Source organism: Apiospora marii, assembly GCF_038362585.1.
Source record: "Apiospora marii strain CBS 49790 chromosome Unknown utg000002l_segment0_segment0, whole genome shotgun sequence".
In the NCBI taxonomy this organism is placed as follows: Eukaryota; Fungi; Ascomycota; class Sordariomycetes; order Amphisphaeriales; family Apiosporaceae; genus Apiospora; species Apiospora marii.
Window position 1 is genome coordinate 4,492,032 of NW_027117373.1, and position 19,917 is coordinate 4,511,948.

The 19,917-nt window shown below is 55.0% G+C and overlaps 8 protein-coding genes across 8 annotated transcripts; 5 read left to right on the forward strand and 3 right to left on the reverse strand.

Annotated features, from left to right (window-relative positions):
- Positions 1 to 711: 711 nt before the first annotated feature.
- PG985_003106 (Vps9 domain protein) lies at positions 712 to 4,967 on the forward strand (the record flags this gene model as incomplete). The annotated part of the gene is made up of 2 exons (XM_066822875.1): positions 712 to 1,051; positions 1,141 to 4,967. The coding sequence occupies 2 exons, from the start codon at positions 712 to 714 to the stop codon at positions 4,965 to 4,967; spliced, it is 4,167 nt and encodes a 1,388-aa protein (XP_066690307.1).
- A 1,075-nt stretch (positions 4,968 to 6,042) lies between these two features.
- PG985_003107 (uncharacterized protein) lies at positions 6,043 to 6,537 on the forward strand (the record flags this gene model as incomplete). The annotated part of the gene is made up of 1 exon (XM_066822876.1): positions 6,043 to 6,537. One exon carries the CDS (start codon positions 6,043 to 6,045, stop codon positions 6,535 to 6,537), a length of 495 nt encoding a protein of 164 aa, XP_066690308.1.
- A 2,116-nt stretch (positions 6,538 to 8,653) lies between these two features.
- On the forward strand, positions 8,654 to 10,411 carry PG985_003108 (uncharacterized protein; the record flags this gene model as incomplete). The annotated part of the gene is made up of 2 exons (XM_066822877.1): positions 8,654 to 8,661; positions 8,740 to 10,411. The coding sequence occupies 2 exons, from the start codon at positions 8,654 to 8,656 to the stop codon at positions 10,409 to 10,411; spliced, it is 1,680 nt and encodes a 559-aa protein (XP_066690309.1).
- Positions 10,412 to 11,519: 1,108 nt separating this feature from the next.
- PG985_003109 (uncharacterized protein) lies at positions 11,520 to 12,125 on the forward strand (the record flags this gene model as incomplete). The annotated part of the gene is made up of 1 exon (XM_066822878.1): positions 11,520 to 12,125. One exon carries the CDS (start codon positions 11,520 to 11,522, stop codon positions 12,123 to 12,125), a length of 606 nt encoding a protein of 201 aa, XP_066690310.1.
- An 859-nt stretch (positions 12,126 to 12,984) lies between these two features.
- On the forward strand, positions 12,985 to 13,422 carry PG985_003110 (uncharacterized protein; the record flags this gene model as incomplete). Its single annotated transcript, XM_066822879.1, has 1 exon — positions 12,985 to 13,422. One exon carries the CDS (start codon positions 12,985 to 12,987, stop codon positions 13,420 to 13,422), a length of 438 nt encoding a protein of 145 aa, XP_066690311.1.
- Positions 13,423 to 13,543: 121 nt separating this feature from the next.
- Positions 13,544 to 15,287, reverse strand: PG985_003111 (thiamine diphosphate-binding protein; the record flags this gene model as incomplete). Its single annotated transcript, XM_066822880.1, has 2 exons — positions 13,544 to 15,103; positions 15,153 to 15,287. 2 exons carry the CDS (start codon positions 15,285 to 15,287, stop codon positions 13,544 to 13,546), a joined length of 1,695 nt encoding a protein of 564 aa, XP_066690312.1.
- A 376-nt stretch (positions 15,288 to 15,663) lies between these two features.
- PG985_003112 (uncharacterized protein) lies at positions 15,664 to 17,492 on the reverse strand (the record flags this gene model as incomplete). Its single annotated transcript, XM_066822881.1, has 5 exons — positions 15,664 to 16,087; positions 16,195 to 16,873; positions 16,930 to 17,015; positions 17,067 to 17,191; positions 17,238 to 17,492. The coding sequence occupies 5 exons, from the start codon at positions 17,490 to 17,492 to the stop codon at positions 15,664 to 15,666; spliced, it is 1,569 nt and encodes a 522-aa protein (XP_066690313.1).
- A 675-nt stretch (positions 17,493 to 18,167) lies between these two features.
- On the reverse strand, positions 18,168 to 19,277 carry PG985_003113 (short chain dehydrogenase; the record flags this gene model as incomplete). The annotated part of the gene is made up of 1 exon (XM_066822882.1): positions 18,168 to 19,277. One exon carries the CDS (start codon positions 19,275 to 19,277, stop codon positions 18,168 to 18,170), a length of 1,110 nt encoding a protein of 369 aa, XP_066690314.1.
- Positions 19,278 to 19,917: the final 640 nt, after the last annotated feature.

The window sequence follows — 19,917 nt, forward strand, 5'->3', positions numbered from 1 at the left end:
ATCCATGGACAGACGAAACCGAGTTGATATTGGGATAAAAACATGTGATACAATGATTCCGGGGAAAATGGACTGCCGGATTCCGTGGTTGTCCATTTTAGGTAGCTTCGCCCTGGGGTGGGAACTAGGATCCTCCCAGGCTTAGTGCAGATCTGCGTCACTCATCTTGGGGGGCTGATAGATCAAACCGCCCTTTCTGCTCATCAATGCACTTTCCGCCAAATGACTCCTTATGTATATCCAGCACGCATAGAGCGCATGCAAAGCGTTGTCTTGTCGCGTTGAACTTTTGCAGCGGCCCTATTCCTCGTCCGAAACCAGGAGGAGTTGTTGCTGCCTTGTCGCCCTTCTCCTGTGCATACCTGCTCTCTTGGCAGCTCCATCAAAAAGCATCAGCGACAAGCCCTGAACCTACCTAAAAGCAACCTACTAGTTAGGAGAGCTTGGTACCTACCAGACTACTACGGAGGTAGCTCCCCAATTGCGGACCTCAGGGTACCTTACGTGACGGACGACGTAAAGCGGCTGATCGAACGAACGAACTTGATCCAACCTACCGATTCACCAACCTGGCCCTTCGCATATTACAACCGACAACCCCCCAAACCCGCCCGCCAGCCTTGCCATCGAGAAGCCAGGGCCCCAGCGACATCCTGAAGCTGGGAGAACATGGTAGAGAGTTCTCTCGCATCATCAGGACAAATTGCCTGAATGCAACCCTTGAATCCTTTCCTGGCCGCCTTCTTCCGACCGGGCAACCCCATTGTCGGCCAGTGCTCGCCCGTCCACCACTATATCATCCTCGTCCCGACCGCCGAGTTCCTTCTTACCTCCCGCGAGACCGAGGCTGGATCGCCGACTGCAGAGGTTATTGCATCTGAAGATTTCCTCGGAAGCCATGTGCTCAAGATCCCTAGCAGTGCGGCTACAGCGGGAGGGAAAGATGCCGGCGTGGGCAACTTGCGCGAGCTGAGAGGCAAGGCGCGCCAATATAACACAGTAAATGGGAGGAGCGTCGTCATCAAGGACGCCTTCGTCTACAGCAACAAAGGTTTGTATGGTTCCTCTGGCATGCCGCGCCCTTCGATCGATCGTGGCCCTACAATCGCCGCCTCATCCTGACTGATCTCATTCTCGCAGGATTCCGAACGCTTGCTCAAGCCCAGATTCTTGGCGATATAATATGGTACGCTGACGCGCTCGAGCCGAGACAATGGCTCATCTACTACATCTCCCGGCCGTTGGTGGGCACGTGGGAGGAGATTCCGATTCCGAGAGCCATCTTCATAGAGGGCATGGCCAAGGCAATAATGGCTAATATGAAGGAAACCGCCGCCATCGAGAATGGAGAACCCAGCCTGCCGAGGAAGAAGGAAATCAAGAGCTTTCATGACCTTTTGAACCACTTCCCCGCTATCGCGCGGCAAATGCAACCTGGCCTCGAGAAGCTCTTCCGCGAGTTCACCAACGTCTTTGAGCGGCCTCTGCCCCCGCCGCCCTCAGCTTCCCATATTCCCGATCCTACGCCGGACGGCCCGATCGCCACTGCTATGAAGAAGGCCCGGTCGAACAGCGTGTCTGTTCGGAGGCAGAGTGTTCCGGATACTAACGGGATTGAGGGCCATCAGATGGCCAGGAGTTTCTTTACCGAGGAAGATGAGGACGTCATGAGAGCCTCGTTGGAGACGGCTGTGACCACAGCAATCGATCTGTTCCAAAATGTTGACAAGCAGCAACTGTCGATGTTGGGTGCCACCACGGAGCTTACTGGGCCCATAGTTGAGCGCCTCATCGAACGATATGTGGCCGAGAATGTCCACAACTTCATATGGACACGGTTAGCAGCCATGCGCCGTCGAGAGGATCTAGAGTTGGAAGCCAAGATTCGCCAGATGGAGCATATTGACATTTCGCAACTCGGTCTGGCGATTGAGGGCGGACTCCCAGAGAAGCATAAGCTTGTGATCAGTCTCGGCCGAGCTGTGGAGGAGTTCGGGAAGATGTCTGCTGCTTTATGCCCGCAGGAAATGATGGAGCTGCTGCTGTCTACCATGAAGTCCGTTACGAACCTCACTGAACAGACGCGGCCAGAGATCAGCGGTACTTCAGGAGCGGAAAAGCCGCCCCTCACCATCAACGCCGACACGCTTGTATCGCTGCTTCTGTTTGTGGTCATCAGAGCTGGTGTGAAAAATCTACAGGCTCGCTTAAACTACATTCGTCACTTCATTTTTATCGACGATGTCGAAAGCGGCGAAATGGGCTATGCCGTGAGCACATTCGAAGCTGTCCTGTCTTACCTTCAACGAGATTCCAGTGGACTTAGACGAGCCAGTCGCCGCAATAAAGCTCTCTGGGACGCCACATCCAAAGGCGAACTAGGGGAACTGAAGAGGATCATGGATCCAGACGCCGACGCAGTCGAAGATGATATAGATGATGAGGTTGATCAGTCGCCTGTTTCAAGTCGGGCCCCTTCCGTGACTTGGAGTATGATCAACGAAAATTCTAGGAGGTCTTCTGGCACCTATACCTTGTCGGAGCCTTACTCCAAGGGATCTGGGCTCAGCCATGTGTTCCCTTTTCAAACCGATGGGACTGAAGATATACAAGGCCCACTCCGCAAACGTGTCAAGAAGGTCTCGATGGATATCCGGAGTATGTCCAGCGGGTCAGAGTTCTCATATCGCTCTAGAGCTACAAGTGTCGTGACAACAGGTAGTGGCCTCGAAGGAGACACAACTGCCGCCCGTCTTTGTCAAACACAGGACTCCTCTGGAGAGTCCATACCGATGATGGCAGTTCAGCATGGACGACCTGAGACCCTGAAGTATCTTCTTTCACTGAACGAATTTTATCCACCGGAGATGATTTTGCAGGATCTCAACAATTCGAACACTACTCTTCTGAATGCCGCCGTTCAGCTTGGTCATACCGAACTGATCGACATAATACTGAACTTCATCACCAGCTCGGTCAGCTCTGCGCAAGTCAAGAGCTATTTGGCGTTACAGGACAATATGGGTCGGAGCATCGCGCATTACCTGTTCCACGCGCCATATCTAATCCGGCGTATTGGCAAATTGCTGCCCTGGAGGCAAAAAGACAAAAATGGCCTGACACCGCTTTTCGCATTATGCAGATCATACGACCATATAGATTACTATGCGATGGTCGAAACTGGGCTTGAAGCGGCAACCGAAGCCCAAGGCGACGGGCAACCACTGCACTTGGATGATCATGTGGACTCTAAAGGCAACACATTATTGCATATTGTGCACGATGCGCTGCTGATTATGAAGATACTACAGCATTGCGATGTGGACGTTAACGCTACCAACGAGAAGAAGTTCACAGCGCTCATGGTCGCCAGCAAGTATGGCCGTTTCGATATCGTTCGCTCACTTTACGGGGACCCGCGTGTCGATGTCGCCGCCAAAGAGCTACGAGGCTTGACAGCCGTCGAGTTAGCAAAGGATGACGAGGTGCGGAATAGGATCGACGATCTGACTCTGTTCTCGATGCCTTCCGGCGATGACGCCCGCGTGACGGGCGTAGTCCGGTCCTTCTTCGTCGAGGATGCTACCATCCGCCTCGTGATCAAGTCCGGGGCCCCCAACAGCGACAATAGCTTCACCGTAACGACTTGTCGGCGGTCCATGGCCGATTTCGACCGACTAGCCCACTTGCTCTCAATTGAGAATCCAGCATCCTGGATCCCCAACCCTGCGGGTCAACGGTCACCCTTCCAGATACCAAGCAAACCGTCTCGCGCAGTGCTGAAGGATATCCAGACACGTACCGACTGGTTCCTCAAAATACTCCTTGCACACCCTACATTTGCAACACATGAAATGTTATGGGAGTTCTTTCTGGTTCCAGACCTGCAGGCCGAGATGATGGAGCAACGAAGTAAGCTGAAGGCTGAGACGAGGGCGGAGAAAGTACGTGAAGAGATGGAGCCACTGGAAGACATGCGAGAGGTGGAACAATTCGTCGACCATGCGCGGGACATGGTCCGGAGTGTCAACTACTCGACAAAGAGCGTTGCGAGACGATCCAATGCGGTGAGCGTTGTTGCAACTGGTAAGTTTGGCCCATTCCATCCTACGTTCGACCACCGAGCTGAACCTCAGATGATAGATCTCTACGATGCCACTGCGCTATGGTCGAAGCAAGTCTCCAACCTGGCATTCTTACCCCCGACGTATATCTCGGCCATCGACACTTATACACGTACTCTACTCCCACAAGCCGGGTTGCCTTCTACAACCCTACATACTTCTCTCCTAGCTCTACAGTCTACGATTGCTGCAATGCTGGCAGCCCTCGCGCGGCCGCCACAGCTTGTAGCCCAGATCATCTCTACCCGAAAAAGCATAGAGCGTTCATACAACTCACTTTCACGATCTACACGATGGCCACTTGGCTTGTTAGATGAGACCCGCCAACGCATGAACGAAGAAAAGGAGGAACGAGCCAAAGAAAAGGTGAAGGAGGTAGAGGAGCTAGGCAGGGAACTTCGATACACCCAACAAGTCGTGGCAGGTGAGCTTGCGGGCTGGCAAGACATGCATGAAAAGATGGCCAGGCGGGCAATTCGGGAATTTGCCAGGGGCATGGTGGTCCAGGAGAGATGCAGACTCGACGGGCTTCGTAGGGCACTCAGGAGGCTAAAAGAGGTCGATCCGGGCCCAGTGGAAGTGGAACCCCCTCCCACCACTCAGGTGGACGGTGTCGTGGACGAGCTCGAGATGATCAAGGCGAGGCAAGGACAGGCCGATAATGAGGAGGTCCAGGCAGTAAGGGCTGCCTCGGCTACCCAGGAAGATGTGCCGCTGGGTGGCGAGCCTCTCATCTCCATGGAGAACGGCAGCATCCAAGGGCCGCCAGCCAACTCGAGTGAGGGTGGCGAGTCCAGTGCCATGGGTGCTGCCGGAGGGGATTCCTTGAATGCTACGCTATAGACGCATGTCGGGTTATCGTTGTCCTTACGGCCAAATGATGATAGAATAGAGGCCTAGACAACGCGACTTGGACATGACCCATTTGAATAGAGCAGCCATCCGGCTCATCATCATTACATGAGCACGAAAGCCCTCAAGTATTGCATGCCAATATCGAAGGGCCACATCTACAAGCCTAGGTCCCCTGCTACGTGTAGCGAGGCGTGCCGGTGGCGAAATCCCAGCAGACTGATTGTAGGGCATCGAGTGACGTTGTCTTACGAGCGAAACGAGTGTGTGGGACAGCGCGGCGCCCATCCACCACGATGTTCCTTCTCACACACCGGCAGAACCAGTTAGAGGCAGCCTATCAAGACTTTATCACTTCCCCGAAGTGTGAGATCAGCTCTTCAGAAGTGGCAGTGTCGGTACATGGGGTTTCGGAGTAGGTCGAGTAATGGGCCGTACCATCCAACACCAGACACCAAACCAAGCCCGAGCTATTACGACCAGCCCGGGCCAGATCACATAAGACAAAAAGATCACCGCTACTTCAAGTCATGGTCCAAGGCAAGTATCCTAGAAAGGCAGCGGAAACTGGCACCATCTGGACGGTTTGGCCCCCTGCATACGAGGTGTAGTGAACGACGTGGCTTCCCAGCCACTTGACTTATGGATTTTGGATATGTCCCGGACGGGATGATGTTTGTGTTGAGCCAGACTCGAGCCGGCGTATTCCTCCGCCCCCCGATTGTCTATGAGTTGTATACTAGGAACATGGATGCCCATGGGTAATGCATATTGCAACGGTAGATGGGCTAGTCAGTGAGTCATTCTTCCTAGTCGCAATATGCAGAAGCGACCCCCGAAAAGACGATCATGACGATGCGCTGGTTGCTGGTCATAGCTCCCTACATAGTCAACCCCGGCAGCATATCCACCGACGGGTAGAAAACCAGTCATACATGCATGCAGCCTAAGGCCACGAGCTGCTCAGGAGAGAGCCTCTAGAGCCGAGATGGGAAACCTGAAACGCTCAAACAAAAATGTTTCAAGAGCGGCTTCCCGCCAGTCCGGAGTGGACAGGCGAGCTAAAATGCTAAGGAAACATTTTGAAGGCTTCCAGGCCAATCGACCCGAAATCAACACGCTCGCGAAGGTGGGGTGGAGGTGGTCCGACCTCCCGATTGGGCTGAAGTCAAGCTCGCGCCGCATGGGAATGTGGGCGCGTGCTGATGTGCCAATCAGATTCGCCAAGGAGAGAGGACGAGGGGGTCTCTCTGCTTTTCTCGCTCAACCTTCGCGCCTCACTCGCTCGCTCGACCTCCTCACGTGGCTAGTACATAGCAGGGCGAACGTATTTACGCGCCCGCGACGGGAGAGAGAGTGCGGCTGTGCAAAGGAAAAATACGTATCCTCACACGCGCGCGCGGTTGACGATGGATGGCATGAAGATGATGAGATGACGGGCGAAAATCAGACGGGCTGGCTGCCCCCGGACCCCGGATGCTGTCACGGGTCTGTTCGGTATGCGCAACCGCCGCCCAAGCAGCTGACCATGACCGACCGCAACCAGCCCCTCGCCTTGTGAGACAAGCGCTCGCTGGCAGATTCGGCCGCTTGCAATCTCACACAGCAAAATGTGCTCCAGGGCAATGTCACAGGGGCCTTTAGGCGCTGTAGCGGCCGATCTGCCCCCAATTTCCACCGTATTATGCACTGGAACTGCTGAGCCAGGTAGAGCTCATCTGGGTCCCGATTTTTTGCTTATGATCTCCTGCCATGGTATTGTAGCCGCTGACTGACTAAACGCGCGGGGCGGCTACACGCAGCGCAGCGCAAATTCGGACTCTCTCTTGCACTGTCGCTCGCCGTCTTTTGGGACTGTCTCATTTCCGTAGGCGCCTACTTTCCCTACCAAGTTTTTGTTCTGACTGCTGCCCCCAAAGCTTAAGCGGGCGACAAAAATAGTAGCAGTAGCCCATAATGCATTTCTACATGCCTTTCCGTACTTTACATTACATTGTCGGAATGAAGCGGCAAATCACCCGCGATCTTCAAGGACAGTTATCGAATGGATGTAGTCAGCAGGACACGCACGGGCTTGCCCTTCGTCAATGGCACAGCTAGACAAGAACTTTGACTGGTAGTACTGGCGCTTGAAGGATACTACGTTACCGCGCAATGCAGACATAAGTCAATAATGAATGGCTTTCCATGGAAGAACAGGTGCGCAGGTGCATGCACAAAAGCACTGCTGCCCAAGTCACGCTAGCCATTGTCCTCTGAGGAAGGGCGACGGCGTCGCGAGGTTTTCTGGTTCGTCGCGACAACACCCTTCCTCCGACACGGGCACGCATCGCATCGCATCGCGACGTGGACGAGTCCGGCGAGCAATGGTCGTGTCGAATTGGAGTTTAGCTCCAGTCACCCATGTTACCGGATGGGTGTATGTCCCCCACAGCGCGTTTGGCGGGCATGATGCTTTCCCATCCCACAAAAACAAAAAAGCAACTAGGAAAGCGAGGCTAATGCAGCCCGAACCCACCATGTGTCTATATTTGAGTGAGTCATAGACGCCAGGCTTCGGGCTAGCTGCATGGAACGATGCAGCATTTTCTGCAAGGTCTGCATTGAGCGATGGGATTGGCGGCCACTTGTACCGACCCGGATGGGGCTCATACTGTATTGGCAGTAGGGAATAGGGAAGAAAACACACCCTGAAAAGGCTATCAATCCTGTGGGAATCCAGCGAACCCACCGAGTGCGCCAATTCGAGCTTGGACGGTGCTGGGTTTTTGGCTTCTCTGGCCTCTGATTGGCTGGCTGCCTTTGATGGCCGGACAAGGGTCGTCAACGACTATCAACGGGGAACGACGATGTACTGTTGCTGCTTGCATTGGCTTCCGCTCTGGTCGCAGGGAGGCAGACCGTCCATACTGCATACCGGGATGGGATACTCCCAAGATCTATCCATCTGCCGCCTATGTGGCATGTACTCATACTATATGGCTCCACCCAACCTAATCTTTTTCTTCTGTAGGTGAAGGAAGCGGAACCGCACATCAACCTCAACCCAGCCCAAAGCCAGGCCGACCTCCCGTCTGGACCAAGAAACCCATCCACAAGAGTGGTTCGGGCTCTTGCATACACACCCGTGAAGAAAAAAATAATCAAGGGCGAGCCGAATGGGCTTGTAGCTTTTCCTTCTCCACGTTTCAGAAATGCGATATTCATGTACACGCATACCTCATCTCGTCGAGTCGACGTGTGCCCGAGTGGGCTGATGATGGCCTATCCCTCGCGAGGATAAGAGGACCGGCTTCCCTCCTCTCAACCTGTCGTTCCCTTTTCGTCCATATGCTCTTTCCATCCAACTGCTCCAGTCCAATACAATTCTTTCTTATTTCCTCCTGTCGTCTATTGTTTGAAACTTGTTACTAGATCTCCATAAAGAGGTTGGCCGCCAGTTACGCGACCCTGGATATCCCTCTTCTTGCTTCACAGCAACTTACACACAAAACATCTCTCGCCATCATCTTGTAAAAGCTTGCTTCACAGCATCGACAATAACAACGACAGAAATTAAAACAAAATAAGCAAGCAAGAAACACTCACGACGGAGCTGGTCTCCAAACCCTTGTTTCCAATAATTATCAACTGTTGTCCAGGCTTGACAACAACCCGCCCCATCCACATCTCTCGACATGGCTTCGTAAGTATACCGGTCCCACTATATCCACCCTCACTTATACGGGGCGACATGATTGGGCTAACACCGCATCCACCACAGTCTGGCAGCAGACATGTCTTTTGACTTCCAAGACTTCACATTCCCGTCCTGCGAGCCGGCCACCCCGCCGAGCTTCTCTTTTGACCCGTCTCTGCTCGAGATCCCCTATCATCCCGGGCATGCTCGCTCAAGCTCGTATGGCTCCTTCTGCTCCACCATTGAGTCGTCGCCCTCCGACTCGGTCAGCACCCGCGTCACCACGCCGTCGAGGTCTCCTCCTCCCGTCCGTCAGCATGGCCCGGTCTTGTTGCCCAAGATCCGGTCTCAGGATCAAGCCATTGAGAACCCTCCTAAGCGTGTCAAGACCACGCCGACGCCCATTTCCAAGTCCAAGTCGAGGCGCCAGGCAAGCACTCGCCCGTCTCATGCTCGTAGCTACACCAACCCCGAGACTCTGAACCACTTTGCCAACTCGTACTTCGCCCCCGCTGCTGAGGAGCAGAACCAGTTCTCCCAGTCGCTCATGTGCTCTCCCGTCATCTTCCCTCAGGACGACATGCACTCTCGCCGCGCATCCACTTGCAGCCTCGACGGCTCCGCGCTTGAGAAGTATGGTTTCCCCACCTACCGCCAGATGCCATCGTATGTGCCCTCGGCCCCTCAGGCCCAGGTTGAGCAGTTCATGTATGCTCCCCAGTACACACCCCGTGCTCCATCGCCCCTCAGCATGGCATCCACCCCCGAGCCTGTCCAGTCCACGACTCTCATGAACTACCTCACCACCTCCAACCCGGCCCCGTCCTTGGTGCGCACAATCTCCTTCCCTCTGCGGGATCCCAACACCAAGCACTTCTGGTGGGATGTAAGACAGATCCGCCCCTGGAGCTCCTTCAATGCCTCCACCATCCTCTCTCTGCCCAGTGCCTCGGCTCTTCTGAACTGCCCTGTCCCGGCCCCTCTTCTGTCCCAGCCTTCGACCTCGGCGCGCAACCCCGAGACAGAGGCCGCCCTTCACGGCATCTACAGCGCGTACTACCTGCCCAAGCTCAACGCGGCGCTGTCCATCTCTTCGCAGCGCCCGCTGCAGTTCTCCGTCCCCACTACCAAGTCCCTGTCCCCCAACACTGACCACGTCTTTGTTGCCAACGTGGCCGGAGAGTCGTCCAACGCTGCCGCCATCTTCGGCGGAAAGCCCAATGCTCGCGTGGTTGGCCTGGTCAAGAGCTTCGACCGTTTCAACACGGGCATGCGCGTCGAAGGCAACATCAAGCGCGTCGAGTACCTCCGCGGCCTCGCGCATCTGCACCACATCATGCGCGAGCACGGCTGCCGCTACGGCTTTATCCTCACCGAGATCGAGCTCGTCATCGTGCGCAACGGCAGCGAGAGCGTGCCCCACTTCGGCTACCTCGAGGTCACCAGCGTCCAGCTGGCGGTCACGGGTACCGAGGACAACGACGGCGAACAGAAGCTGACGGCCTGCCTTGCCCTCTGGGGCCTGTGCATGATGGCCAACGACGAGCCGGCCCCCGGCCAGGCTACCTGGAAGTCCGAGATTGGCGCGCCGGCCGAGGGCACGCGCCGCAAGGCCCTGCCCAAGGACGACTGGATGCCGCAGCCCCAGCTCGCTGAGAAGCGCGAGGCTAAGCGGGCTCGAGGCTGGGTGCTTCCCGAGGATCCCGTGGGACGCAAGGAACTCGGCAAGCGTGGTGTGCGATACGGTGGTTGCTAAAAGCCTTGGTCGGCCGGGAAAGAAAGAGACCTAGGCTGGTCCCAGGTCTTTTCACACACACTTTTAGATTACGGGATAATGATTTGGGCATATGACATGCATGGGATTGACGATATTTATGATGATGGAAACGATGGGCTTGATGAAAATAAGGGGAGGTGTTTTAGGGATTTGTCATTGGACTGGAGCATTCATTATATCAGATCCAGCGCAGATCACGATGGCTACATCAGAGCTTACTTATTTTTTAATGATACACTCATTCTTGATACTACATACATGCATACTTGTTCATGATGTCGTCCGGGTCTTGTTGCGAAAGTTTGTATATGTCGCTTCACAATATTGGATGCACAACCACTGATTTTCGCCAAGATTCGTGGGTGGTCTATTACTATCTGTGCCGCCTATCTTCGAGATCATGAACGATGTTCTATTGCAGTGCTATTCTTGCACAAGAAAGCCATTGGGTCTCAAGCTCCCACGTGCCTACCTCAACATGAGCTGACTTGTTCAGTATGTCGTACTTGCCCATTAAGGTGCCAATGCCATTTCCCAATCAGCACAATTCGCCGCATGGTAGGACCGAGGCAATTCCCAGCGTCCTTGATTACAGATCACAGCTAATGCTTGCCATCTATACTTCAGGAAAGAGACACGTCCCAGGCTGTGGGGAGCTGCGAATCGGGAAAGGCCGGGCCTAAACCCTCCAAAGCAATCCAGCAACTACCAAAGGGCCAGGCGTGATGGAAGGCGCAAGAGGCTGCTATGACGTAAGTACCGTCTTCTGCAGGACTTGAGAATGAAACTCATGTGCCGGGAAATGGAAGGTACACCATGGGCCATTCATTGCCATATCAGTTGCCGCCAGCCCTTCGACGACTTCAAGACCATTTCTTCGGCCCAGAAGAATCCAACTCATCTGACCCGACATCCATTTTCACTCTCCGAACCGACTTCTATCAATACTCACGGCTCTCCCTTTTCTTTCTTGGAACATATTGGTCTACTGCAATTCACTTTCGAGATCCAGGTTCGACTGCTTGGTAACATTGTTCAATCATTAGATTTACCAATTCAACACTGCTCTTGCCCCTACGATCCCGTTATGGATAAACCTCAAGCATTGTCATCACTTTCGATTGGCGCTTCTCCGTCAGAGGAGACACCGAGCAGTGGCGAGTACACCCTCGTGCTCAATAATTCTTGTGAGATGGAGCCTTACATCGAAAACATTACCAAAGTGATGAAATCCTGCCTGATAATGAACCCGAACGACATGCCTTTCGAATTCTACAAGGACCCCAAGAAGGACCCCAAGCTTTGCTGGAGGTCATTACTCCCCCAGCCGCACGATGTCGAATACCCTCCTTTCGCCTATTTCTTTCTCACCATAAACAAGCCGTCCAACGATGTCTTGGCCACTCTTCATCTCGCGCAGGACGAGAAGACAAAGACCCAGGCCATAATCAAGAACATGATGGTGTCGTTAGAACATCAGCGCAAGGGGCTGGGCAAGAAGCTGGTGGCGCTCGCTGAGGATCAGTGCCGGAAATACAACAAGACAAAGGTCGTGGCTCACGCAATAGTCGGGTCCTCAGGCTACCATTTATTCACCAAAATGGGATACAAGGAAGAGAAAATCATAGCAATCGGTGAGAGAGGATCCATATTACCCAAAGACCACGCGTGTTTTTTCAAGGATATGCCCTAAGAGACGTGGATGGGAGGATATGATACCACGGAGGAGAAGCAACATGGATCAAGCGTAAGCAGACAGTAACCTGCCTTTCTGTCTGTCTAGAACTGCATAGCGATACAAATGAGACTCCCAAGCGCCAATTAGTTGATAGTATACAATGCAACTTGGTTCAACCTGCGACACAAATCAAATGGTCACGATCCTCTCCATTAAAGGGGGCCGCCATCAGCGCGATGGCAACAGTAACTGCGTCCTTGGCTTACAGTTGTGTATCGCAAGAGTTAATCATTGTAAACGGGGATGGTGTTAGTCCTGATTCAATCACACGGTCTACTTTCAGATTCTCGCTGATATTGGGAGCAATATGAACTTTGCATACTGCTTTCGGGTTCGTGGCAGATTCTTCCGGAGCGACTTTGGAGCTCCTCCATTTCCACCGACGCGATTATCATGACCAGAGGAAAATTGACGATCAACGATTTGTATGCCGAAATATCCACAACAAGTGACGTACCCTCAGACGTGTCCTGTACAGGTGAAGCGCCCCTAAACGGCGTCTTGATGCTTCTGCATGAATATGGCGGTTGTGGCATCCAGCTCTGTGACAGGACGGCGAAGAAGATGACGCTCGTCCATGCCAACAGCCTCCCGCCTGCTCCGGACTGTATTACACCAGCTGCGCTGGAAGGCGATGCGAGAAACCTGCTATTGGGGGATCGTGTGCTCAATGGCGCTGTGAGCCCTTCGGAAGGGATGAAACCGGTGTCGCCGGAAAAGCGAATTTTGGCCGCCTCTTTGGAGAGACTATTCTTGCGAGTTTCTCCAGCTTGGGTGATAAGCCAGCCTATGTTGGCACCATGTTTGTAACGGCATGTTTCATCACTTTTCGGAACAGCTGTACGGCAACGGCGAGCAGACCGAGGACGAGGCCAAGATGAGCGAGGCGCTGGCCAAGGCGGCCGCGGGGCACGGTACCGACTCGGTGACGGCCGTGGCGCTGGCCTACGTGCGGACCAAGGCCGAGGATGTGTTCTCGCTCGTGGGTGGGCGCAAGATCGAGCACGTGCGGCAGAATATCGCGGCGCTGAGATTCAGGCTGACGGCGGAGCAGATCCGGTACCTCGAGGGCGTGAATCCGTTCGACCTCGGGTTCCCGCACGGTATGCTGGGGGCGGATCCCAATATCGCGGGGAGCGGCGTCCGGTTAAACCGGGCGGGGACGGTGGCTTTTCCCAATGCGCGACAGCCTAGCTCGACATCGGCGTTTGGTCATCAGGTGTTAGTCAGTATAGAAGAATGTCATGCATAGGCGAGATCGAGTCCCTTGGGGGGTTTCAGGGGCTCGTTTCCCAGAAAAGGGAAGAAACAGAAAAGCATTAGAGAACTAAGCTGGAATATGTATATATATATGATTATTTCGTTACCGTAGGTCAAGTGGTGGCAGTATGATAGCCGCTAAGTGACACCCTGCAGGGAAAGTTGGCACGCGGATGCGCAGCCCCTGCCTCGACCAAATGTGCCTTCTCGAAATCCACATGCGTCAGATCCAACTTCCTGTCCCCGTCCATCTCGGCGTAGCATTCCTCGATATCGAACTCGCGGGCCAGGAGAACCAGGAACGCTTTCACCTCCTTCATCACGAGCTGCTGCCCCGTACACAGGCGCGGGCCGTACTCGAACGGCCTCCAAGCGCCCTTGGCCGGATACAGCTCGTGCCCGGGCTCCACCAGGAAGCGCTCCGGCAGGAACTCCAGGGGCCGCACCCACGCCTTCGGGTTGCGTTGGACGGCGCAGTGCAGCATCTGGACGGAGCAGCCCTCGGTCGGGAATTCGTTGCCCTGCTCGTCGCGCAGGACGAGGTCGCGGTGGCCCTGTCGGATGCCGTTGGCGGCGGGGAACAGGCGCATCGTCTCCTTGATGACGGCCGTGGTGTAGGGGAGCGAGTTCAGGACGGCCGGGTTCTCGCTGATGGTGTTCATGGCCGAGTCGACGAGGCTTCCGAAGACCTCGTCGTGCTCGGCGCGCATCTTGCTCAGGACCGTTGGGTGTTTCCACGCAGTGTAGCAGCAGAAGGCCATAGTTGATGCCGTCGAGTCGTAGCCGACAAAGAAGAACATGCGCATTTGGGAACAGAGCATCTTGGAGAAAGTAGCATTGACATCATTATGGGGCGAAGTATTGCGTCCCATGTATGAGTCCAGCGCGACGTCCAACAGAGACTTGAAGTCGTTTTGTTCGTCTTGCGTCTTCTCCGACCGCCAGGCCTGCAGTCTCGCATCGATCTGCGACTTGATATGATTGTCAAGCATGCGACTGTTGTTCCACAAGTTGAAAAGTTTGACAGGGTTGAAGTTACCCAGGTTGTCCAGCGGGTTGTTGACGGCGAACTTGAGCTGCAGCTGTCGTATCATGGTCGTGGCGAGCGGGTGGGAACCGTGCTGGGTGCCCAGGTCGGCATTGAGGACCAGCTTGCCGATGATGTCGTTCATCATGGACAGGATAAGCGGTTCTAGGACGAACATGTCACTGCCACTGCTACCCTTGCCGGCCTTCTCCCGCAGCTTTTCCCGGAAGATGGACATCTGACCAACGATAAAGGGCACCGACGCGTCGAGGTTCTGGTTGCTGAAGAAGGGCAGAAAGTATTCTCGGTCATGCTTCCACGCGGTGCCGTTCTGGGTGAACAGGGATTGACCGTTAGTTATGGGATGAAACCAGGCGTAGAGCTCCTCGGGTTTGCGGGCACCCACGACGGGGTGCTCGACGACCTGGGTGGCGAGGTGCGGATCTGTCACGACCATCATGGGCCAGGCCATGGGAGTGAAGTCGACATAATAGGCGCCGTGGGGCGCGTATTTGGTCGCCAACCGGTTGAGGATGTAGACGCTATGAGCCTCCGGGGGCAGCTCGTCCGCGGCGGCTTTTGCTGCCAGGAGATGACCCATCACCACATTGAAGGGCGGCATTGGCTGGTGGAGAGAATCAGATTTCTGAAGGTACATATATTTAGAACAATTAACGACTGAAGGTTGGACTTACCATGCCTTGCCTGCTGAGCCGTTTCATGAGACTTCTCTTTTTCCAGGTATCTGCCAAGAAAGCGATGGCCCGCAAGGCAAAGACAGCTATGAGCGTGCCAATGCAAGCATTGAAAAGGAGCGGAGAAGTCGCCATTAAGCCGATCACTATATGTTATTACCTCGAACAAAGTCTTGCGAGCTATAGTCTTACAAGTAGCGACCAGTTCAAAAACGACTGTTGGGCACAAAAAAGTGTCTGTGAAGGAGAGATTCAAGATACTGTTAATGCAACTGTCTACAAAACTCCAGGCGGGCAAGTGCCCAGCTAACACCCGGGAACCCCAGTGTTTACGACACTAACAGGGTTGCTATTAACCACTAAAATTGCCCGTCGTCCTGAGTATTCTCGTCTAAGTAGACAAGGGTGTGCTTTAATCCGAAGTAAAACATCAACTTATCAGTCTTGTCGCCTCGGACCGGGTCCAAGGAATCGGCACCGTATTTCGAAGAGATTGCTTCTCCTGGGTTATCTATTTTGTATCCAAAGCCTTCTTCGCGCTCAATCCCTCTTCAGTAACCTCCGCCACCGTCTTCCCCTCCTCGCCCAAATCCAAGGCCAAGGCCTCGACGACCCGCAGCTGCGCCCCGGCGCCGCTGGTCTGGTACCGGCCAAAGGCGAAGACGCCGACGCGCTTCTGGAACATCTCGTCGAGCTCCTCGAGCGTGCGGCCCTTGAGCTCAGGCAGGAAGAGGAAGGCCCAGGCCGCCGCGATCAGCGACCCGGCGCCCCAGACGAAGCCGATCTTGCCCTGCAGGCCCCCGTAGCCCGGGTCCTGCATGTACGGGCTGACGAAGGTGACCAGCACGCCGACCGAGAAGCCGCTGAAGGTGGCGGTCGTCACGGTCTTTTCGCGGACGGCCAGGGTCGGCACCTCGGCGCAGACGATCCAGACGCTAAAGGAGATAGTCAAGTAATTAGCACCATGGTTTTTGTTTCCATTTGGACTACTCCGAAATAATGTAGGGGGTCTCAGCTGAGATGGACCTCTGTGTCGACTTACCATGAAGCCCATGTGATGGCTTGAACAAACTGCCAAATGAAGAGGCATGCCAGTGCGCCCTTCTGAGCGGCGAGGCTCTCTTGTTGGAACCCGGTGAGTCCGGCCAATATGAACATGCAGGAGGCCATGACGCAAGCGCCTCCCACCATCAGGGGCCGTCGTCCGATCTTGTCGACGAAGTAAAAGGCCATGCTCGACGCAACGCAATTGACAAAGTAAAGCATGATGAGGACCTCGAAGCTGTCCTGGACGCCAATCGACTGCAGGAACACCACGGCGTACTGGATGATGAAGGAGTTGCCCTGCGCCTGCTGAAGGCACTGCACGCCTGCCGATATGGCGGTGCGGCGAAGGTTGGTGCCGGTGAAGGTGTCGGCCCACGACGAGTGCTCGTACAGTTCCCGGTCCTGCTCTTCGGCCGCGACGAGCAGCCGCAGCTCCTCATCAATAAGCGCTTCGGGGGTCCCGCGTCGGAGGAAGTGTAGCACCTTCCGGGCTTCCTCGTTGCGTTGCTGGCCCACGAGCCAACGCGGCGATTCGGGCAAGAAGGTTCCACCGATGATCAGAACCGCGGGGATGATGAACTGGAGGATGATGGTGACGCGGTACGCCCATTGATCCGTTCGGTCCTTGAAGCCCCAGTTCGATACGGCTGCCATTGTGGCCCCAACAAGCTGCCCTGTTCACTTCAAGTCAGAAGTCGACGTTTTCATCCGTGTTTCGCCAACAGCTTACAGAACTGGTACATGTTGATCAACGATCCTCGAATCTTAGCCGGAGCTACCTCACTCTGGTATGTAGGAACGACACTAAATCCCAGGCTGCGTCAGCATGCTGCCAAAGACCGGCAGTGAGTATCGTCGCGGTCTTACTTGCAGACCAAGCCCATGCTAATACTGTTGACGATCCGCCCTGCCATGAGCTGCCAGAACCTCCCTATCGCGGTCACCTGGATCAGGATGCCCACGACGGCAATAGCGGCCGCCAGCAGGAAGGTCTTGATACGGCCATACTTGTGACCGATGAACCCGGAGAGCACACACCCGATGGCGATTCCCGCGATCGGGGCACCGCTGCCCGCCGATTGCCAGGATGCGGGGATCGAGTGAGCGGCCGTCGCGACGTCTCAGGACCCCGAAGTCTTTGGCGAACTGCTTCATGCCCAGGAAACCGGACCAGTAGCAGTTGTCCCAACCGAATCCGGCGCCGGCCAGGCCGGAGTAGCCGCTGACGGCGATCAGAGGCAGTGTCAGTTCTTTTCCCAGGTCGCTGGACCTCCATAGCGAAAGAAGACCCATGGCGATGATGAAGATGTCACGTCAAGCACGGTTGTTTCTTCAACAAACCCTAAAAGGACATCACACTTTCCAGCGATTCTCTTATGCACCCCAGCCTTCAGATACCGACATGGGAAATTGTTTATGTGATATCTGAACCCCCTCTCTATGCTATCTTCTTTCTTTCCACAAGATGCAGGGCAGTTGATATGCCGGCATGCAGATCCCGATGGTGGCGCCGGGCATGGACACCCCCATTGAGACATGGGGTCTGATACCCAATATCGGAACTGATGTGCCTACTGTAGGCTGCATTATAGTACCTACTCGCATTTCCCCACCTCCGCACTCCAGGTTTGGTGTCCCAGATCTTGCCGAAAAGAGATTCTTGGGCCTATGGGCAGATTCGGGCCCACTCCGACAACCGCTTCCGGCGGAAGACTTCCGTTAGCTCCCGGTCCAATGCGAAGGGATCTAGGAGAAGAAGAAGCTAAGGCATCTTGACAACATAGAGTTCAATATTACCTACTTACCAAGGTGCTTGCGTTGTCATTCGACAATGTTATTTGATCGGCATGGTAGGAAGAAGTACGACCGCCATCTACCAAACCGATGACCGGGGGGGGGGCTTGTTGGTGTGTTCGGCCGTGGGCTTTCGAACACAGTTGACTACTGTATGTGTAAATGGAACATTCACTACAAGATGCCACCGCCCGCGATCGAAGCCGACGCATCCCCGCCGTTGCGCTCTACACCCGCCCTCCAGCCGCTCATGACCCACAGCAAGAACCTATCCCGCACCCAAGCGGGCATGGCCTCGCAGGTGAGTCGTAGGAGCTCGTGTGCCCAGTACGCCGTCACGACGCTCCGCCCGCACCCGATGCGGGCCAGGATTGCGCGCGCCGCCGTGCGGGCGTCGGGCATGAGCAGCGACTCGGTACCCCGGCGCCACGACACATTGGTCACGTCCCCGAGCCGGACGTACATGATTTCGACGTCGCTCCGTCTGCTGGCATTGCCTTCCCTGTTTTCCATCCGGGCGAGCCGGTCCTCGAGTGCCAGAGTCTCGAACAGGGTCTTGTTGAACGCCTTGGACGCCGAGTAGGTCGCTGTCAGCGGCATGCCTATGTCGGCCATGGATCCCACGCTGATGACTAGGGCGCCGTCATGGTTGTTCCGCAACTGGGGTAGCATGGCGTGCGTCAGGTGCATCGCGAAGAGCGACTCCTTACTTACGGCCTCGGTGTTCTGGCGAGGCGAGTACTCGGTGAAGTCGCCCATGAGCGGGTTCTTGACGCCGCCGCCTACGTTGTTGACCAAGACGGTAATGTGCAGGCTCTCGAGCTCGCGCTTCACCATGGCCTCAACGTCGATACCATGAGCGACTTCACCATTACTATCCCCAGGACTCGAGTCCGAACCGACAGCGGCAGCGCCGCGCACAAGACCCGCGTCCGCCAACAGCAGGCGGAACGATCGCGCCGGGTATGCCTTCTGTAGCTCCGCCTGGACCTTCTCGAGCTTGGTCGCGTTGCGGCCGTGCAGGACGATGTTGAGGCCCGCGGCGGCTAGCTCCTGGACTAGCGAGCGGCCGATGCCGTCCGAGGCGCCGGTCACGACGGCCCAGGGCTCCTCCTTCTCTTGCTCTTTCTCCTGGCCTCCGACGCCATTACTGCTGCTGCTGCGGTAGACGTATCGGTGAAGTTTCGACGGTGTCAAGAAATACAGCCTGGCGAACTTCACGATGCCCCATAGAATGGAAATGGACCAGGCAATGCCTAATGAGGTAAAAATGGTAGTCAACATCGCGTGGTTGCTCTGCTCTGCTGACGGGCCGAAATTTAGCTCCCCCGACCGTCACTAAATTGCGCGTTGTGAGAATGTCAAAAGCGGTCTTCTATCGAGCTGAAATAAAAAAGAGGGTATTTGGTCCACATCGATACGTGGCGGTGGGCAGCCAATGAATGATAGCTTTTGGTGAAATGGCACTTTTCAGCTTTTGATTGGAGGCTGGCTTACACCTTGGTTCAGATTCTCCTCGGAGTTCATTTCTTGACCTTTCTACCATTCATGACACGCAACAGCGTTCTTCAAGACTCGGCATCTTGGCTTCGCACTCAATGGAAGACTTTACGTTGACCAACACAGGATAGAAGAGAGCGGCAGCCAGCTTTCATCCATGGAAGCTTAGCCTGCAGTCCTAGGGGAGGTATGACGAAGTCTTCGATCAACCACACCTTCATTCGGGGCCGTCTCTCATCAGAGAGAACAGACTGTTGACGGTGGATGGTAGGGCCAGCTTTTGCGGAGAAGTCAAAGTTGCACTTGCTAGATACCCGGCGCCACGGACCGGGTTCGATGACGGGAACACACATGATTCACCATATACATGAGACATCGTGCACTCTAGTGCCACCTGACTAGCGGGGTGGTAAGGCAAGATTGG